The 21,258-nt window shown below is 42.5% G+C and overlaps 1 protein-coding gene across 1 annotated transcript in view; it reads left to right on the top strand.

Moving 5' to 3' along the window:
• Nucleotides 1–5,796: 5,796 nt before the first annotated feature.
• The window catches only part of T265_08111 (hypothetical protein), a gene marked incomplete at both ends in the record, with an annotated part of 59,593 nt that continues 44,131 nt past the window's right edge, over nt 5,797–21,258 (top strand). Inside the window, 6 exons of the mRNA XM_009173818.1 lie at nt 5,797–6,124; nt 9,710–9,907; nt 14,316–14,407; nt 15,325–15,405; nt 18,497–18,817; nt 19,872–20,067. Of these exons, the coding sequence (XP_009172082.1) occupies nt 5,797–6,124; nt 9,710–9,907; nt 14,316–14,407; nt 15,325–15,405; nt 18,497–18,817; nt 19,872–20,067 (1,216 nt within the window). The remainder of the gene's footprint in view (nt 6,125–9,709; nt 9,908–14,315; nt 14,408–15,324; nt 15,406–18,496; nt 18,818–19,871; nt 20,068–21,258) is intronic.

Raw genomic sequence — 21,258 nt, 5'->3', positions numbered from 1 at the left:
AGAATACCACCATAGATTCTAATGTTTCCACACAAAGATGCAGCCTTTCGGCGGTGCAACATATACTACTTCAGACGGTGTGTTCGGAACGCCCTGGTGTTGGTTCGGCAGTCACGTGATACTTCTGTTTGTCTTGACCTAAAAATAGCTGTGATGTTGGCGCAAACGTGCTGAACGGATCTCGCCTCCATCATCTCGACCACTCCCGTGTGGGCTCTGGCTACCTAGTAGAATCTCGACCCTCGTGTTTCCTATGGGTGGCATGAATGATTATTAGATTTTATAACTTTTGCTTCCCCAGGGGTACTGTATTCAGTGATCGTGATATGAAGTGTGTGGCTCCTGCATCCTAAGTTTCCAGTCGGAACTTCCTAGTCGGAGTCGCAGATTTTACGCTTGTAGTTTGCTGTATACCAGTCACTCCTTCTTCATTGTTTCCAAGGCCATCTTTTTTTCAAAGAAATTGATATAGTAGCGAATCACTACTGTTGCTCTCAACGTTGGCCATTAGCAAGTTAATTAAGTCATTATACGTGCTTATAAACCGGGCTTACGAGGAATCTTGGCCCAATTTTATAGAATTCACGTCAGCGGAGGATTAGTGCACCTAAGCTACAGTCATCCCAGTGCTCCTTTCAGTTACATTATTCACTGAAGTTAGCAGATTTTGACAGTTTTAGCAGTTTTTACCGCGTTTGTATGTGTGTTCACTATTTGTGCATAGGGATCAGAAAGTTCCCAACCACCAACTCAACTATCTGAGCTTGCAACATGCCCTTCCACACGATGCTGCTTTTCTCATATGTCGTTGGCACACTTTCACCCGACAGTCAACCCAGCATTCCAAGCCATCCTTATGTTAATAGCGATACAGTTTTCACAGGCAGGTTCCACCTGTCCTCATCATCTCCTTTTTGTTCGCATAGCCAGATCGTCCATCCCAATAAAGCGCCATCTACACATCACAAACTCAAACAGCTCACGTAAATTCAGTGGCGAGATGGGGGATATAGTTTTGGTAGTGTTTGCATCTCACAACGGCAAACTGTTGACGACTGGCCAGTAACGTTTAAAGCCATACCATTGTGTTGATTCTGGGGTTGTTGCGCTAAAATAAAACAAGCGCTTTCCCTGTTCGTCGTCTTAAGTGACAGGAAAAAGACCATCACCATTTTGACAACTTGGTTTAAATCACTTGCTTGCTGCTTCCCCCGGTTTCGATCATTCACATAATTTGTGTTTCGGAAATAATGACATGGATGTTTGTCCACAATCCCCTTGATTAGGCCGACGACCTCCATACAATTATACTTCGTCGAAAAATCGCAGACCAGCCTCTTTCGTCGTTAGTAAGACGGCAGATCATCGTCTCTTGATTTTTTTGAATTCTTTCTATAGCTTTTGCGCACTACAATTGTGCCCAGATCCATATCGGAGAGACATTAAACTGAGACCCGATGAGCACACCGGGGCAAGTAAAGTGAGTTGCACTCATTCAGTAAAAATGAATTACACCTGCTACTTCTTGATGTAACAACAATTTGCAGAATGAGCAGAAATCAGTCCCAATCATGTATCTCACGAGTGACTGATTTTGACAATCAGCGGTTCAGAAAAGTAAACTGAGTAAACAGTGAACAATGTGACCAGTGTTTGAGCGTGCTTGAAAAACGACAACAAATTATTCTATCATTGGAAAATGTATCGTGGTTTTGCTCCTCAGTGACAACAGATCTTAAATGTTTGTTTGATCTTGGCGGTAGTCACCTGCGCAAATGGAATCACTGATATCTAAGCGGGCAGTAAACGAAGTGAATTTGACAGTGAAGGCCACAATTTATTCCGTGGAACTCGATTAGCAATGCTTATTTTTGCCTCTCAGTTCTTGTACACTATCCCGTAGAATTTGCTCCCAATTTTGGGGGTCACGTGTGTGGTCGCAGTGGAAACTCATGTGAATAATGAGTGTTTCAATTCAAAGCACCAACTGTCGGATAGATGCAAAAGAGTAGACACTACACTAGGCCATTCGTGGTAGCTTCAAACGGACTTGCGTTATGCACAACAATTGACCTCACTAAGCATCAGTCACTATTTGTCCGAGGTCTGAAGATAAACGCTGCCTATTCAAACACCAAGTAACCGCACTACTTATCAGACATCCATAACTGACTAAGCAGTGCTTATCCGAAAGGATACACGTTCGAATCTACCTTAAACTCTCTTAGACGCGCTCTGACCATGTTTTCCAATGACAATGAAATACCTATGGTGTATATTAAGTAGCAAGTTAGAAATATCGATGAGACGAGTGGATGACCGCCGGTAGAAAATAGAGGCTTTGGGTCCAGTTTCCGTGTTTGAGTATGTCTTCAATAACTTCCATCTCGACTGTCAGCCTAACAACTTACATAGACCATTCTGCAGTCCTCTGAGGAAATCACAACAAAAAACTAAATGATGGCAAATGAAGCGTGTTGTTTTTACTACGTGTCGTGGTGACTATGCTGTTCTACTTTCCGAACGTATTGTCTCCCCAAACTAGTCGGTCTGCGGCTCAGTTGTGTGGGAAGTTTCTGCAAAAGTATGGCTCAGGGCGTGTGCCTTGCAGGAAGACCGCGGTTTTTGCCGGTCCAAGAGGCGCATTCTCACCAGAGGGTGTACCGTCGTGGATGTTGTGTCTGCATTGTTTGTGCGAACTCACGTATCCCTTTTGTTTTCGACAAACCTTTCTACCCATTTCTGTGAGAGAATGGATAAACTAATGTGAGTCAACTAATTCTCTTCCATTAGACGAGTGAACGCTCAGCATAGACCCCAGCCCCTCAGTCTAACGCATGCTGTTTAACTCGAGCACCGATTGTAGGAAAATCTACTGCACTGTTTATTCCGAATTCCACCTGGCCCTTTGTTTCTTCTCTCTTTTTCCAGGTGGGTCAAGTCCGAAACAGGTAAGAATGATTCCTTTAGCCATCACTTATCACTGACCAATAATAGGCGCTGTTGCGTGATGTGCAGTTATCTTATATGTCAGGAAAGTATAGGGTAAACAAAATGGAACACGAATTGCCATATATGGTCATCCAATCTAACCACAGCAGTGCGTGAATCACTTGCTTTAGTCAACACCAAAACAATGAACGGGACCCGCTGGATTTTGTTAGCAAAAGTGCTGTAATTTTGCATTCTCTGTTATGCTTGTTGGGACACGGAGAGATGCGGCTATTGTCCCTGTGCTTTCTTCACGTTTTCATTGGAGATTCATGGTCCTTTTTTGCAAGCAAACTTCATTTTGTACACTTTCATTTGACCAATGAAGATATGGTCTTTTTATGGTCATGGAAAAAGCCTTGGGTACCGGATTAATCCATTCATTTGATTGTTCACAACCATGGCGTATTGTACGAAAGATTAGGAACGAATCAAGTTCTGACGAGTCTCAGATTAACATACAACAACCGAGCGCATTGAAGTTGATTCACTCACAGCACAGCACAGCCAATACTATATGATTATCTGTGATCGACGAACGTGAGCTCATCGCACTCTGGAGAGAGTTTCTGCATAGCGATTCGCATTGCTTGTTTCACCTTCGCCGTAACGCTGTTGTGCTTACTATTGGATATTAAATTGTTTTCTGTTCTTCCTGATCATATTTAGAGACTATTCTCAATCAGGTAACTGAATGTGCTGCACCAGGCCGCCGCATGTTTCAGTCACTCCGGTATTCAAGAAATAGCGATACGTGTATATATTTGTAATGCATTACGAAATCCCCTGGTCTTAAGGAGTACACGTTAAAAGAGTTGACCGTGATTACACGAGTCCAGGTCCTTGGAGATCCATTATGTGCGGGCCTCACATGAGTATATGTACTCAGCATAAAGAACTTGGACTCTGACTAGCTTGACAATTTAGTACGACCAAGATGACTTAATAATACAAATAGAATGGAAGTGACTGAGCTTCATCTGGTGGAGTGAAGAAGGAAAAAGATAGAATTCATTAAACATTCAACTTCATTTGGGCGGTTGTTGGTGTGCGTCATAGCTGTGCAGTTTTATATACGGTGGATGCTCGGTCACTCTCTAGTTTGCCGTACAGACAACCAAGGGAAATGACTCAACGTTCCGTACTTGAACATTTAAAAAACATGTTCCAAGGTCTATTTGTCACTTTTTGTAACACTATTCAGCCTCACGGGTGTCGACGATGAACATTTCTATGGCCACATGTGGTATCAGTTAATCAAGATTACGACAAAATCTACAACACCGTAGAGCCATCATTATGCATTTTAATGTCTATTCTACTTGTTCTGTCTGTGGTAATTTGTCGCTTCTAGGGTCACGTAAACATGCATGCTTGTCTTTTCAACTGCAAACAGAACTTCGCATTTTGCTTTCAGAATAGCGACCCAATAGAAAAAGCGGAAGCAGTGCGACTCCATCCAGTTTTAAAATAACACTCACGCCACGGTGATCGCACCAGATTCCCAGTCATCACTGAATAATTTTGGGACGATTTGTCTAAAATTCTCTAGAATTATTAGTCAAGCTGAAAAGAAGAAGAGATCTAGTTCACTGGATCGGTTCGACTACCTAACTCATTTAGATTCCAACAGTGCTAATTTAAAGAAAAACAGACAAGTTGGAAACACTGTCCAGCTCCAAAGGAGTGAATATCAATGCCATGCTCCTTTCCAGTACTGGTCCTAATCAAGATCGTTGGACTTGGAACTTGATTTTGGATTCTCTTGTTTCTTCGAATACCAGGTCTACTACACGATGAGTATGACAAATGTGAGTTCAGCAAGGCAGAATTCGCCTGAGAGAAATGAAGCGTATATAAAAAACTTTGGCAAATGTTGGTGTAGTCCAGGTTTTAGTGCTTGACTGGGGACGTTCGAAATAATGACCGTCAACCGGTGTCGGTCAAACTCGCGCTATTACTCTTTACTAAGTAAGGATTGGTGGATGTGGTCAACAGGGGTGGCCCTGATAGAGCGGTACTAGGTTGCATCTTCCTCATTTCGGTGTAGAAAATTTAGACATAATAGCACGATTCTACTACATTCAGCTCCTAGTATTCCTTACTTTTGTTACGGTCAAATATGACGGTGATATTTTACAATTATTTTCTTGTATGTTAAGCTTCAAAAGTCTTCAACATACGACGAAAAAAGCCCTCAGTGAATTAGTGAGCGGTCAATTCGCTTGAATTGCTTAGATAGATATTCATATCTGTGAGCCGAAAGCTTTGTCCGCTGATGCAACAAAGTTCAAAGTAGCCCTTTCTTCATTCAGAAATTAGTTTCATGGATGTGGAAAATTGCCATATTAAGGCGATGCATGGTTCTTTTGCACGCGAGTAAACTACAGTAGTTCTCAAGCTGCATATGCTCTGAAATGTGATCCCAATCAATAGTGATCAAAAATTAGGCAGGAAGATGGCTTAAATATTACCGCTCGATTCAAACCTGATCAAGGTCAGACAAAACAGGTGAATGAAACTGATACGAACGGCCACCACGAGCCCAAACAAGATCTTGATGGTTGCAGTGACGGCTGGAGACTCCTTTGAAAAAAATTGATTTATCTAAGGTTCTTCGTTTTAACGTAAAACCTAATTGACAAAATAGATTCATTGGCAATAAAACTTAAGTAATCGAACGTCCACTCCAATAACCTAACTTTAACATAACCTACGAACATGCCGGTCCACACTGTTCTAGTCGTGTAGGTCATGGTAACTAGTATAGTAAACGCTTTCCCCACCATCATTTCATTCAATGTTATGCTCGCATGCTCCTATTCAGAGGATGGTGACAGTGATTCGTCGAGTGTCACACCAACTGATGGACGCATGTTCTTCATAGAGTCCACCACACCCATGTTTATTGAGGTGCAGGAACTGGTGGCTCGCGTTTATGGAGGTATGCAGTTTGGTGATGAGATATTCGCCAATCCTGTGTTGGCCCACACTCGCGTTCTGTGGTTGGAAACCGCCCGTTGGGTCAACTTCGAGCAGAATTATGATGAGGTGGAACAACGGTTCAACGAGGCTCATGTTTCACCAATGAAGTTTACACGCTTGGCACAATTCACTGAAGAAATTAAGAGGCGTAAGTACTTTAGTACTTTATTGTTTTCAATATCCGTGGCTTACTATATCCTAAACTCTGTAGGTGTCCACAGAATTGGTCAGATTCGGGGGATAAAAGTTTAGTTCGTGACATGCTTAAGCATAGTCGTTTACATGGTAGTTTAGAAGCCCTTGAATCGAACTCAAGTTATTTTTGGTTTTATTCTCCACCGTCGTTGGAAGTCTAAAGAAAGTCCCATCGAGGGCGTTATGGGTGATACAAAGGTGAAGGTTGGTAGACAAAATAACAACGATCAATTCGGAAAAACGGACACTTTCTTGATGATCTGTAATATGAGAAAGCTTCGTATTCCGGAAATTTCCTGGAACTCGCTGAGTGTAAATCAACGCACTCTGAGGGCACAAAATCTCTGACAAATTTTAATCACTCTACATTCATTCTAACTTCAGGTGTACCAATATTCTACACAACCCCTCTCCTCTTCTTCGGACAGCACATTTTATGGCTCTCTTTTATTCGCTTTTACCAATTTTATCAAATTGAAAGGGTTTCCAGTCTTTTAGGTCACTGCTCAAACCTTTTTCAATCTTCATTGTTCAGCTACAATCGAGCAGACATTTTACTGATAATTATATCCACTGGCTAGCCTCGCTGATGCAAGCACAGTTTGTCTGGAAGTAAGATACTACTCATGGGGTTGTTGAAACCCTTCGAATTCAGTTGAGCCCCCCGTCAAACGAAAATTCGTATGCAAATGAGAGTGCTCGGGAAACCGAACTTCCTTAATGGGCAGAACGAGCAGGGAACTGGTCGTGTTGAAATTTCTTCAGGTTGATACGAAGCTCGGAGTAGAACGGAAGGAATTGTTATCAAATATACGGATGGAGAAATAAGCCATGAAAATATCGTGAAAGTATCTTCAGTTTCTCGGGAATCGAAGGCCTAGTTTTAAATGGTCCTCTGAAGTAACTGCGGCTGCTGCTAATTCTAACGCCATTTCGCCCGTCTTACCAATAACAGACTGGACAAGCTGAACCACCTGAACGAACTTTTCATTATTTCTAGTGCTTCAAGAAACTTCTACATCAGGATTATGATAGCTACCATGTGAGCACTTGATGCTTGACTCAGTTGCACCACGAGTTTATTCTCTGATTATCGCCAGGGTTAATATTTGTTTGGACCAGTGGAGTGACCTTGGCACCAGAGCCAGGCACACAAAGGAATGTCTTGTGAGTAGTGTACGCTCAAGAAGAGGTCGATAACCAATTGCTTTAACAAATGATTGAAGCATATGAGACTTCACTGTCTTATTTATAACAAGCACAGAGAAGACGAAAACATTGTAACCTTTTAATGGCATTTTACGGAAATAAAAACTAATATGGTTAGCGTGACACATCACTTAGACGGTGCCTTAGATGAAACAGTGTCATAGCCTTCAAATTAAGACCATGTCTTCGAGGAAACTGATACATCGGGTAAAAGGCTTAGCATGAAAGTGTTGTGTTGCTTGCTATCCTCCGAGAGACTACCGGTTGTCGAGAAGGACACCGATAAATTGCGTGTCTTGCATTTTACGCCGATCCGTTTCGTGTCAGTGGGATGTGCTCGCATGTGAATGAAGTAGAGAATCACGCAAAGGCCTTCATTAATCTCAAATGACCTTTTTCGTGAGACATAAGGCTCCTCATGATGGATGTGTTTACGTTGTGTCGAATTTAGGAAGGCTTACTGCCTTGCTATCATTGAGCTTGCTTGTGGTGTGGTGAGTTCCTAAACGAGCCCTAAACGACATCGAGTAGACAGGTTGCTCTCACCACAGAGTGGTGAGAGCCTTATCCCGTAAAAGCCGTGGCACTGCCATTCCGTGCCACTGTCCTCGAAAGCTGAGATCTTGTTCACGCCGTGCATGAGCTTCAACGAAGACTAAAAGAATGAGCAATATCAAGTGGGACAACGCGTAAATTGAATAGTTAGTCTTTTAATTACAACGTAAACCATGGTCGTCATATCACCGAATAAGAAGCTTAAGTAATTTAAGCTAAGGGGATCAGTTTAACACAAAAGCTTCACAGAGTATATTGCAAGTTTGACACAGCCCATTTATGACCAGAAAATGGGACGTGGTAATTCAGAGCTCTGCTAATTCCTGATACCATTGCCTCTCCCTAATGGTGTTCACCAAAGCCATTTACACTGAAGACCGTGCATTTCAAAATTCGGATCGGTAAACCCACCGCAAGGTATTTTTCTATCCATCAGGAAATTGCGTTTATACACTGAACAGTATAAATTAACTTCATCTATACACTTTTGTGCACACATTTCAAGTCTGTATGTTTCATATGCGAACGTAATGTTAAATTCAATGCAAACAAATGGGTTCAGAAGGACATAGAGTAAAATACAGCAGCATCCGAAGTGACAATTTGTCGTTTTCTACGAGAGAGTAGTCTCGTACGTTCCTCGGAGGCACAACACTCGGCAACGTGTGCATTTCGTCTTTCCATTAGCGAACAAAATTCACAACAATCGAACTTGACCCGCGAGCATGGTGACAATTTTTCAAATAGTGACTTAACTTTTTTTGGATAGATATACCTTCCTTGTGAAAGTAGCTGTACCCAGTATACCAGGGAATTCGTAGAATGGGCTACATGTTAGGATGACCTTTGCTGACTGATCTGCACAAAAACTCCCTACTTTCAAGAGTCTGCTTTAGAACACATCATGCCAAACAAAATTGGAATGACGGGACGCCAACTTAACCAAGCGTAGTACTCTGTTACCTATATGCTAACGCTCAACAACAAAGCTCAAACAGGAAACACTGACTATATGATTGAAACATATATGTATATATAGTGATGAATGAATAAAAAATCTGCAATAATCAGTAAGCCAGTCCTGGTTTTAAACACCATATAACAAAATATGTTGGCCAAAATATGAAACAGGATTGTGAAATACTTTCTCCGCGATAAGATGGGATCATTACTGATCATTTGCAGTTAGCCACTGATGGCTTGTAGGAAAACCAAGCATAGGTCTTCACAGAGCACAAACGTCTACGCCAAAAGAAGTATATGTACGTGGAGTAAAATCAGAAAATGAGGAGTTATTGTATATAGGATCGAAATTGACCGGAAACACCACGAACGAAGTTACCATTTCTGGAGACACTTCGAACTACTCACATTGCCCGATCATTTTTTTGCAGGTTTAGCTAAGGCATCCTGAGATCGCATCACTTTTGGACAAATGCAAACTGTAAAACAGGTCAAAACAGGGCCCGACAGACAATTGTTGCTCAGTATTAATCGTGAATTTTACCAGGCCCTCTCCTAGAAGATGTAGGCTCAACCTATATTATATCACCGACACAGGTGTGAGGTACTCACGAAAGCTTCAAATTACCTAATGAAATTGCTTTTGTCATCGGTCTGGACTGATTTCCCCAATGGGTTGATCTGGGAGCGACTTTTAAAGGATAACACTTTGATAAGGAACAAATGATCCGTGAAGTTTAAAAGTTGGAATATTTTATGTTACACCTTACTACGTCCCACAATATTACTAAGGTGAATTTTTTTTCGACAGACTGTGTGATTATTGAAACTGATGCAAGTACACTTGGAGGGGCTTTGACTGAATTGGCCGACCATGCTCGTGCGACCAACTGTGTCACTTCCAGAGAACAGTACGACGTGCTCCGTGCCATCTTACTATCTGAACGCTGGCATCCCGAAGTGAAAGGCCGAATCTCGGATTCGGCTGAATTCGAACAATACTGGAATGGTGAGTATTGTGCAGGGGGTGAAACTGGAACTAAAGTGGGCTTCTGCCTTCCGTTTCTTCATTTGTAAGTGCAAGTATCCCATTTTCCAAACGGTGGTTCCAGTTATTTGACGTTTCGGAGACACAAAACGCAATCAACAGCTAGCACATCTCTCTTGGAATTCATCCGAAGTTCATATCGTCGTAATTCCTAATTTTAAGTCTGCCACTCTCATTGACTGCCTGTGTTCCGAATGACACCTGTTCTCATCACAAGACATGTTCACCGTCTGCCCACCCCGGTGAATCGGCAAACTCCAGTTGGTTCCTCACTGACGAAATATACAATGTCATCCTTTTCCTGAGTTCGTTACACGAACCAATGACCTAGTCGATGAACGTTGGGATGTAAGAAAAGCAGAAACAATTACATTCAAAGGCATCCCCAAATAACTGACACAATAACAATAGTGAGGCCAATAAGGAGACATTGTAGAAGTTTTTCTGCGCACCAACAAAACCAGAAAACCAAATTTTATCTGTTTCAAGCATACTTTGAGATGACTTAGTATTCGCCTGTCACCAAAGGTTCACATTCTTCCTTTTGTTTTGTGCACGGTAAAGCCGGCCGGTCTGATTTGTACTCTCTTATGATATAACACTGAATTTTTATGCTGGAAGTAGCGCATGAGAGTTCCGTGTTAAAACCAAAGTATTTTGCACCAAACGCCTCACCTTGAGTGACATTGTTCTGTTACACAAGTTGGTATGGCATATACATATCCTGAACATATTTAACCATCGGGTGACTAAGCATGCCATTTTTAAGTGACATCGGTTACCTGAATGGATCTCCAGAAATCCTGATTACTGTCGACTGAACTATTTATTGGTCGCATAGTTTTTTGTAGCGGAACGTCACACTTCTTTCGAATTCGCATACAACAGTATATCGTGTTTACTTCATGAATTTTTTGCATCTATCTTTTTTCAAAATGCATGTACTTTAAAGAGAGTCACTCCTTCTTGGTGGGTCAAGAATCATTTACCTGTGCTCGGTCCGTCCCGCTTGTTTCCCTAGGACAGACTACTCGTTGTAGTTATTTTGATTTTCGGCTTGTAGGGACAGGAGTAGAGATCTTGCGCACCTCGGCCAAAGTGGTAGACATGCAACTCCATGCGGGACCCACTAAGTGTTTTTGGGAAATAAGTAAACAACAAAACTCGTACGCATCGCGCTATTGTATTATGGTGCGACATCATGACCTATCTCAAGACCTGTCAGTCAGTATATAACCGCACGACAAACCGTCCGGCAGTTCACAGCAAACAGCCCAAGCAAACACCATAGTTACGAGGATGCACTGAAGTTTTCCCCGGTTTCCTCCAGAGCAGAAACTCGGCTGATCAAAATTAATACTACCACTACTCGTTTACAGAGGTGTCGGTTTCACTGATCAGTGCGCCAAAAGCTACAAAGTGGTTTGATCTAGGTACTTTAAATTCCACTTGGCAATGCAGACGAGTTAAAACAAACCGATTTACACGTGTCAAACCTAGCTAATCAAAAAATGCACACAGATACTTGTTTGAAGGCCACACGTAATCGGTTATACCTCGCCCCAGTCTAAACGCTCATATTTTGGTGGATTGCCGCTGAATAATTAATGAGTGAACTACCCCATACAGAAGGTGTTTTAAGCATACCTGGTTGTCCAAGTGAACTTACCCACATGATGGATTGACTTAATTCTGCCTTCGCTGTGTATCTTGCGTTATAATTGCCTCACCCAGTTGAAGCGCAAATCACTAGTCTGTGATTCCATATGAATATACTGGTTCATCATTATGCCTGCTCAGCATCGGAAACAGGGCATACTGTGTTGACATAGCATGTCTCCTCATAGTGCCTCTGTTGCTATAGCAATTAGTCCAGTGAACAGAATATATTTTCGCCCCAAGAAGTGAGTCGTGGGACAGGGAACGGCTATTTAAACTTATTTCCTAGCTCTCAATATTGCTGGAAGACTCATCCCAGTAGTATACTTACGAGAGAAGTCCTGCATCGAGAATACTAGTGGGCGAAATCTAAATTATCGGCCTTCCGCGGAAATACGTGCCAAATGATTCTAAACTTATTCGTCTCATCTGAGTTCAATTTCTGTTGGTTTGAAGTAATTTCTATTTGCTTTCCTCTGAGATCCCAACAAACGTCAATTCACCATGGCGTGATTCTGCTAATCACATGATTTTATCATCCCAAACGACGATGGAAAACAAGAAATATCGTCGCAGAATCTAGATTGTGCGTCAAATTCGCCATTTGTGTCCACACGTTTTTCATTCGGGTCTGGTGGATGGTGGACTGTTGAAAAATAGGATCACCAAAGTATCCTTCTAACTCGTATAGTAAATGAGTGACAGTCTGGTTTTATAATCCAGCCTTGCTTGGAGATCCATACTAAGTCCCGTGTTCTTAGGAAGTCAAGCGTACTCGACTGATGAAAAAGTCATTTTATGAGGAGAAGAACTGTGATAGATGGGTAACTGAACTAAGTTTTGTAGGCTTATTTCGGAATCCCATTAGCACAGCTCCTAGCAGATCCACCCAGTCTCCGGTCAGGAGGTCTACAATCGCGATATCGTGTGCTGCGACGAATACGCATTTGTCGTGTGCGCGTGTTTGTAAGCAGAAGAAAAGTACCGGATGTGCCATTTTGACCCTGAGTCGATTGCGCACATTCCTGAAGATGGCCCTAGATAATCTGCTTGTTTGACAGATAAGTTAAGCATGATATGTGAGAGTTCAAAGTTAGTCAGAATCCATACATTCACACTCGATCTCGTACCACACATCCGATGATGAGTTACCAAACGAAAGATGAACTGAGAACCCACTCGGATAATGCAGTACTTATTTATTTATGAGGTTCCAAACGGTGTAAAACAAGTGCGTTACCCTGGTCTGACATTGACCAGTTTAAACGAATAGAAATACACTCAAAATCCTTCTGAACGCCAAAAGTGTGCTCACCTAAGTTCAAGGGCAAATCGGTGCTTTCATAGGATTCCACAGGGAAAGTCTGGGGTGATGTTTTTTGACATGGTTGTCCGACAATTAACGTGTCTGCTCATAGTCAGTAGCTGCATGGGTGTGAGCACGGTTTAGTTCGCCCGTCGGTAGTGTAGAAAGTGGGTGTGTGCTCTGAGTGAAGGAGTTGTATAGCATTCCATTCGAACTCAACTAAGTTTTCTTTTCCATTCAAGGAAATCTACGCTTAATTTCTGCTCGTGTTTTGCAATTCCGCGAATGTGACGGGCAAAAAACTGTTATGTTTGAACATGATACCGAAGTTAAAAGGACTGGAAGATTTATAAGTCGAGCGGCATTGCAAGAAGGTTTACAACGACACTCAAAAATTCACCAATTCTGTCATTCTCTTCATTACTCGCCCTGGTGGCGTCAAGCGAATGTCTGCAGTAATCTACCTGGGGTTGGCAGCTTTTCTAAGCTACTTCGCGAGAAAGTCTCAATTTTTTTTTACGCTGTCACGATGGTACCAATATATTTAATGTGGACTATAAGCAGGTGAGTGAAAGGGAAGGACAAACACAGGAGAGGAGGAAGTCTGGATGACCCCACGTATTCCTAACCTCCTCTTGCCTGCGATATGAATTTATTTAATAGTGAGATTACTTCAGCAGGAAAGGAAGGCGTGAATAAGGCCATTCAACTGGCTAGAAACGTTTTGCTGAATTCTAGGTTTGAGGATACGAATACAGTACAAAAATACAGTTTGACGCAGCATGGTGTCCAATCCCACAATATTTATCATCAGCAAGCCTTATCGAAGTAATCTTCAAAATGTTTATGCAAGGTAGTGTGAAATCCCTAGCATCCATTGTTGACTCATCAAGCTTTCCTGAGATGTTTGAAATCAAACTAGCTTGTGAAATTTGGAGGCTCACCTCGGAGGAATCCGTCTGGGCACGTGATAGTTACTGCACACGCTAATGGCGAGTTAGGCAAGTGATAGCAAGTTCCTCATTCTCAAGGTCATTCTCAATGTTCACGCACCACAAAAGCAATTTCTTTTTCTTTCGCCTTGGATTTCAGTATCCTTGGTCCCACCTACGCGGCTTTTTCAAACAGGGTAGTAATACACAGACTAGGAGGAGTAAAATCCGTGGCGAGTGTTCTGAAAGACTCCTCTCCACTCTACCTACAACGTAACCCACAAGTAACCGTCTCAATGTCATCCTGCGGCATCCAATGGTCGCACCATTTGCATCGCCTTGTTGTACTTTAATCCCTCACACGTACAGGGTTCCAGGAAAAGTCTAGTTGATCCCGTGAATCCACGGTTTGTCAGAATTTTGGCTGCCCTTGAGTTATAGATAAGTATTCTTGATGCGAGACGCATTTTAGTCGATCGTGCTGCTTTCACCCAAACTATCTTTTTGGACGCGAGATGCGCCAGCCCTAAAGGCCAAATCTTATTCGAATTTTCCCTGATTAAAGTGAGTGTTACCAAGAGCTCATAGGTGAAAGCATAAACCTGCCTCTTCTGTCCTCAAATGCCCATTGCAACTCGAACACAGGCCATTCCGAGTGGCGTCACTAAACCAATATGAACCTTTTTTTCGACACTGGGCAAGGCCGGGCTTGCACTGAACATTTATTTCCGGTCCGAAGCTTCGCTAGCCATGGTCTTACAAACATGCCACTAGCCTCCAATTCTATCTGCCTGCTAAACTTTGTAGATCACCCCGTTATATGACTCATGTTTTGCGCATCATGAAACTAAGAGACCCGTGATACCTGTGTTCTGTCCGTACATCCGTAGTGAGTAGACGATATTCAACACACTGAAGCTCGCTTATGTGCTTGGAACAACCTTCAGGTGACCACGTGAACAACCTTTGCTCCTGAAGCCTGTTTGTGCACGTGTGTGTTCAGATAACTGGGTGCCTGGTTAAGCCCTTCAGAATATATTAGCGAAAAATAGTCCCCCGTACGTCGAACAAGGGTCCCATTGCTTGGTATTTCTCAATACATCAGCAACAAGAAAATAGCTTTCAGTGTTAATGCGAAGTGACAAGCAAAAGACTGGAATGCTGGTATATTTCGTTGGTCCATATGATTGCGCACGGTTCCTCATCGTTCTACGGCCAGTGACCTTAAGGCGATGAAAAATCTAGCCAATACATTCCATTGCTGTATTCTATGAATGACTGTATGCAGTATTGTGTAATAAACAAAATACAGACCTAGCAAAATTGATTTTTCTCAATATTGTGATGGTCTAACTTTCACAGACTTCGTAATTCTGTCACGCTTTTTTGTTTTTCTCATCGGTTTAGCTCATGAAATTGTGAACTTGGTGAGTTCACTGATAGTCATCGTTTGTTCATTTGTTGCTCGGTATATCCAGTAGAGCGGCTTGGCTTTCATTACGTTTTATCCACAGGGTTTTGTTCCGGACGATGATACCATTGAAAAGCCGGTCGCCATGACGGTGAGTTTTCTACTAACCACCATTCATGAGATTCAGTTTTGATAGCCGGGTTATTAAACCACACGGTTCCTTTCTTCACGAATTTGTTTAATCTAATCTCAAAGTTGTTATCGGCTCGTTATGCGTTAGTTCGTTTGTCTCTCTGTGGCATACAGTTGATAAAATTCACCACAAAACCACGTGACTGTGAACGGATACAAACGGCGTCTCTCGGTACGCTCAACAGTAATTGGCAGTTTGACTCAAGGAGACTCCAGATATGTTTGCGGCAAACTAACACAGTAATTACAATGACTGTGATTTTTATCAACGCAGGATGTCTTACAAACTTTTTACTGTTGGTGTGCATGGAACTCAACGCATTTGACGTGTTCTGAGGGTCGCGCTCCAAAACTGTTGTCTGGTGTCTACTAGAAAGAGTCAAGATCACTGTTTACTTTGTAAGATACTCTGCTGTCGTAACTGTCGCAAAAAGTCGCCCCTAGAAACATGTGTCAGTCAGCTGATTAGAAGAGTGGCATCTAGCAGCTAACTCAAAGCAAAAACGCGTCGTTCTTGGAAAACCGCTTTGTTTCAGCATTTCATATCGGGATGATGACTAAGAAAATGCCATATTCTGATTATGCTGAACCACATGTTTAAATCAATTTTTACACCGAAGTGAAATTTATCAGCTACACAAACTGATCAGCAAACAATTAGTCCGTTAAGTAAAACTCCGTAACTGTTCACCAAATGGTCTCCTTGTTTCCCTCTTGGACTCCCACAAGTGCTCACGGAAAGTACTTATCCTCAAACATGACGCCTATGTTGCTTCCTTTCTATTTTTATGGTGTTCAACGCGATTTGGTTTTGCGCCTTTCTTGTTTTTGACTTGAACATAAACTGTTCTTTGACCTTGTCGTCGGACACGTTGTTTAAAGTTTACACGTGGTTTCGCTATCTTGTAAACACGTAGCTTTGAGTCGGTCTAGACTTTGAGATGAGTTAGGAATTAGCCATTCCTAAACCGGTGTGTAGAAGCCGGCATAGTCCTACGATTTGAGGCCTGTAAAGTTTTTATTGTTTTATTATTGTTTTTTTGTTCCCGCATTTTAGATAAACTTGAGCGTAACTCGACGTGGTCCAACAGATTGCTGAAAACTACAAACCTACAACCCAAAACGTTCCGAATAATGCCGTGATGATGAGCGCGTTTACTGGCGATGTAATTATCGCATCCCCGACTATAAGTGTTGAGGATATGAAAGAGGTAGAAAATATTCTAATAGTACGAGGCCACCTGTCTGAAAGATCCTCCAATGAGATAATGGTTCATGTCCGAAAGGATCGGCTTTCACAAAGATGAATTTATTTCGAGCACACCCTTCAATTTTATTTCAAAAGCGAATGTGTCTGTCGAATACGACTTGTTAGATGTCTGATAAGCTTTACTATTCTTCATTGTTTATCATTTCAAAAACCAGATGCAGGAATTCCACTTGGTTACATATTCCGAATGATTGAAACGGTTGCACCTTCCGAAACTTCATTCCAGACTTGCGGAAACATGCTGCTATCCTTGCAATTTACTGCCAACAAAAATTGCTCTTCCATAGTTCTTAAACCCTATTCTCGCTTACACCGATTTTCTTCACAAGCTAGAAATCGCCGTACGCAAATAATTCTGACGCAGCTGCTAGTAACGAATCACAGTCATGACAATTGACATGGACTATTGCATGAGAATAGCTACCGTGATAATCACTCTAACGTGATGGTTAAAGAACGGAAAATTGTCTAAACCGGTGACCCTAACCATATAGTCTTTCTATTTCAAACTAGCTGAGGCTAAACGTTGATTTCACCATAACACCAACTTGACATCATTTCACCTTGAATAACATTTTGTCTGGCTCACAAGGATGGCATTATCTGTTCAGGTGATTGAGAATGCGACAGGATACCAACTTTTGAAACTGATAGTGAGTGTTGGAGACTAACAAGAAAATGGACTAACAGCGTCAAAGCGGTCAGTGAATAAAAGTTGCCGTAGTGTGAATAAGTGACACTGAGTTCACGTTTAAAGTCAGATGATGACCATCAGTTGCACAGTCTACGATTAGTGATAGTATCTGATAGTCAGTCAGAAAAACGGTACCTAAACAGGTTTTGTATGCTCTCTTTATTATAATATGCACTGAGATTACGTTCAGCGCGTTCCATCTGGTTAAATTCTCCAAAGGAATGTATTAACATTTTTGACTATGGATTGTAAAAAAAAGCACGAAATAGTGCTTTGATCACTGAATTTCAAAATGAATCTGGAGGAATTTGTGTGAGACTCTGCAAAATTTTATCGAGTACGGAAGTCAGAGCCAAGGTGTGAAGGGAGATCATCCTGATAAATTCCTGAAATATCCGTTCGACAAATTAGCTCTAGTCTGACGCTGATATCTACAGCTTATCGTGTTTATGTTGAGAACGTTTGGTTCCTCACATTTCTATCATCTAACTATTTAAAAAGAGATAGCGACTTGACTAGGTGATCTTATTCGAAAACGGGTTCAGACGAGTGGTACAAACATCCTGGGAAACTAGTGTTTCAGGGACATGGCAACACACAAATGTGGTTGTTTTCGTAAGTTCAGAAATGACTTGTTGATCCATCACACCCTCCTGAACACTCGAAAGATATTAAACTTGCAGTAACGACAGCTGATGATGATGAGCGAATTCCCGTCAAGTCTTGTATGCAAGGCTACTGGAAAACGCCTGCACATAATACGAACACGAAACCGGCAACGTCACCGGAAATCCGTCGAATGATTTACTATGCTTAAAGTACCTTCTCCTGTATTCTCTGAGGAACCCAAGTTTCCATTAAAAAATTTCAGCACACCTAGTTAGGGGGGAGTGAGCTGAGGTCAACAGTGATAAATCTGTTTTAACCTGACTTCAGGTTTCTTAAGCTTCTACGCCATTAGACCAGGATACATAAGTGATAATGGTTGCATCCATATCATTCTTATGTAGTCCAGTTCATTTAGTGTTAACATTGATCTATCTTTCACGCTTTCTTCCCTCCTAATGCCTTTGTCTGAAGTCTCAGCCAAAAGCATCAATCAGACCATCTCTTGGCGCAGTGCTCAACCTTCACAATCAGCCGGCACATCCATATCATCGTTTTAATCAGGCGTTGACCGACTGCTTGGAAGCGGATGCAGAAGCCTGCACGGTTTTGTGCGGGACTGTCAATTTTTTGACGAAGCCACTGATCGCTTTGATTCGTTCCAAAAGAACCATAACTAACTCGTGTATATCAGAAGTGAATGTACCGGTGCGGTTTATTTTCAGCTATTTGGGTCCACCCTCCAACGAGTTCAAGTATACCAAGCTCGGTCGCGTGTTTGCGGTCATGATGAGCAACTCGGTATGTCATAATCTGGTGATAAACCTACCATTTCGTTTGCTTTGACAAATTACAGGCACACGTACAAAGTTCTCAATGAGAAACGTCCGTCATTCCAACTGCGTAAGCTCAGTACAACTAGTTGTGAACACACCCAAGCTACCAGTATTATTCGAAAGCTCCTGCCTACATTTTAGGTCAAACAACTTGAAAGCCCACCTTTAAACAACATGATCTATGCTGCACACTGCTTGAATTTGTTTGGTATTATGTTTTACTGCAGCTTTTTGGCTTTTGGAGGCATTTCTAGCAGAGGCGACACTGTAAGTTTGCCGCAGTCTTCCCCAAATTCGTTGCACAAATCGGATACCTATAGAGGCTCAAATCGTGACTTTCGTTTCAAAACAGATCTGTAGTTGACGCGAAGACAAATACCGGTTCCGCGAGGTAAATTAGCCAAAGAACAACATGAAACGGGAGAGGTAGACTCGAATGTTGAAGCTCACACCATAACCATCAATATCTTCGTCCAATGCCCATGACAATACATCTGTGTACGTCTGCATAGCTGGTTCCCATGGTTTGGCTCCAAAGTGCGCCAAAAACACTTCCATGATGCTCAGCCAGCAGCACCATCTGTGCCACAGGTAACCATCCTAGCATTGAGTAATTTTCAGGCTGAATAGAGTCCGGTTGTGCATGTGATCTCGCTTGCGTGTGTGAACGCTTGTGTGTGTGCTTGTATCCACAAATGTATGTACACCTAGCAAGCAAAACCATTCTTTGCACAACCAATTTTTTAGTCAACGCTCTGCTTTCACACTGCATGCCAACGAAAAAACGTGGGAAGTTCAAAAGTAGCCACAAATCGGTTTAACCGTTGCACGTCCTGTTTTGTTTGAATGTTTTCAATTGGTCCTCTAATATGGGTTTCAAATGTTGGTTCCATTTTACATGACTTTGTCCGAGGCTAATAGTGTTGCCGGCAGATACTTAGAATGTTTGGGGTTTTTTTAGCGATAACCGACCACGAAAATCCCAACCCTCGTGAATCTCATTTCATTACAAACTACAGATATTTCGCGCAGCTGTTTACGATGCCAAAACTACATCGGACCTGATCAAATCCGTGGATCTGTTCATGACGGATGCGCTTGTTATGCCACTTGCACGCCACCCACATCCCGAAGCTCTGGCCGGTATGGTGCGTCAAATAGAGGCGTACAAACGCGAAGGTGCTTATGGCAGAGAACCGGAGCGTTTTGAAAGAAGTAAGATTTTGATGTAGTTTCGATTGAGGGTTGTATGATGTTCGACAGCAGTCCTTACCATGCATGCAGTAATATCCGTCAACCACGGAAAGTTTATGTGCTGCAAATTGTGATGCACTGTTTTGGTCGTACTGAGCCAAGTAGGTAGAACCACAGACGGTCTAAAGTGTGTGTGAAGTCACTCAGTCAAGGCGTTTTGATAGGCACGCCGTCAACGGGCACGCGCACAACAGTCGCCGGGTTATTTTCTGAGCCGTCCGGCTAACCACCACACCAATGGCGGTGACACACGTTCTCCTATTCAGGCACCATAATTCGAGTGAGCCGATCAACCTACACCGAACAACAGCCAGTCGCTTTACTACATCGATAATCTACAAACGTGCGGCACGAAAAACGACAACTGCTCTGTGCACATCGAAAACATCCGTCACGTGTTGGGCGGCTCCTTGGATTAGCTGACGCAAAGAAGTATTCAGCAAGGCCGACTACTTTAGAAGATTCAACTGGTTTTATTTGTTCATAGCCACACCACTCTCGTTTGAACGGTCATGTTTCTACTCTGGTGTAATTGTTCCGGTGAGTCCATACCAAAGAGAAGCACTGGACACGAGTTTCGCTTTTATTAGAGCTCATCAGCAGTGTATATCCAATGGCCGTGCCGGGATTTGAACCCCAGACATCTGACATGCGAGGCGAGCGTGTAACCACTACTCCACCAACCAACGGGTCAATCAATCGTCACAACCAGGACAGTTACTGGGTTGTCGTTCGATTAGTCCGGCAACCAATCACATCGCTGAGATGTGAACACGTTCGCCTGCTCAGACGTGATAATTCAGATATGTCCCACGTGTGCTGGTGGAGTAGTGGTTACACGCTCGCCTCGTATGCCAGATGTCTGGGGTTCAAATCCCGGCACGGCCATTGGATATGCACTGCTGATGAGCTCTAATAAGAGCAAAACTCGTGTCCAGTGCTTCCCTTTGGTGTGGACTCACTGGAATTATTGCGCCAGAACAGGAACACGGCCGTTCAAACGAGTCACGTGACTGTGAATAATATACCTATCCCACGAAACCCCGAAATTGCAATTAACTGGTTTCGTTTAAAACCCAGGCCTATGGTTTTTGCTTTTGGCGGCCCATCCAGAAGAACATTAGAATGGTCGTTGGCTTGTTCGCTGAGCTG

Source organism: Opisthorchis viverrini (genome assembly GCF_000715545.1).
Source record: "Opisthorchis viverrini unplaced genomic scaffold opera_v5_202, whole genome shotgun sequence".
In the NCBI taxonomy this organism is placed as follows: Eukaryota; Metazoa; Platyhelminthes; class Trematoda; order Opisthorchiida; family Opisthorchiidae; genus Opisthorchis; species Opisthorchis viverrini.
This window is presented reverse-complemented; position numbering and strand designations above follow the sequence as displayed.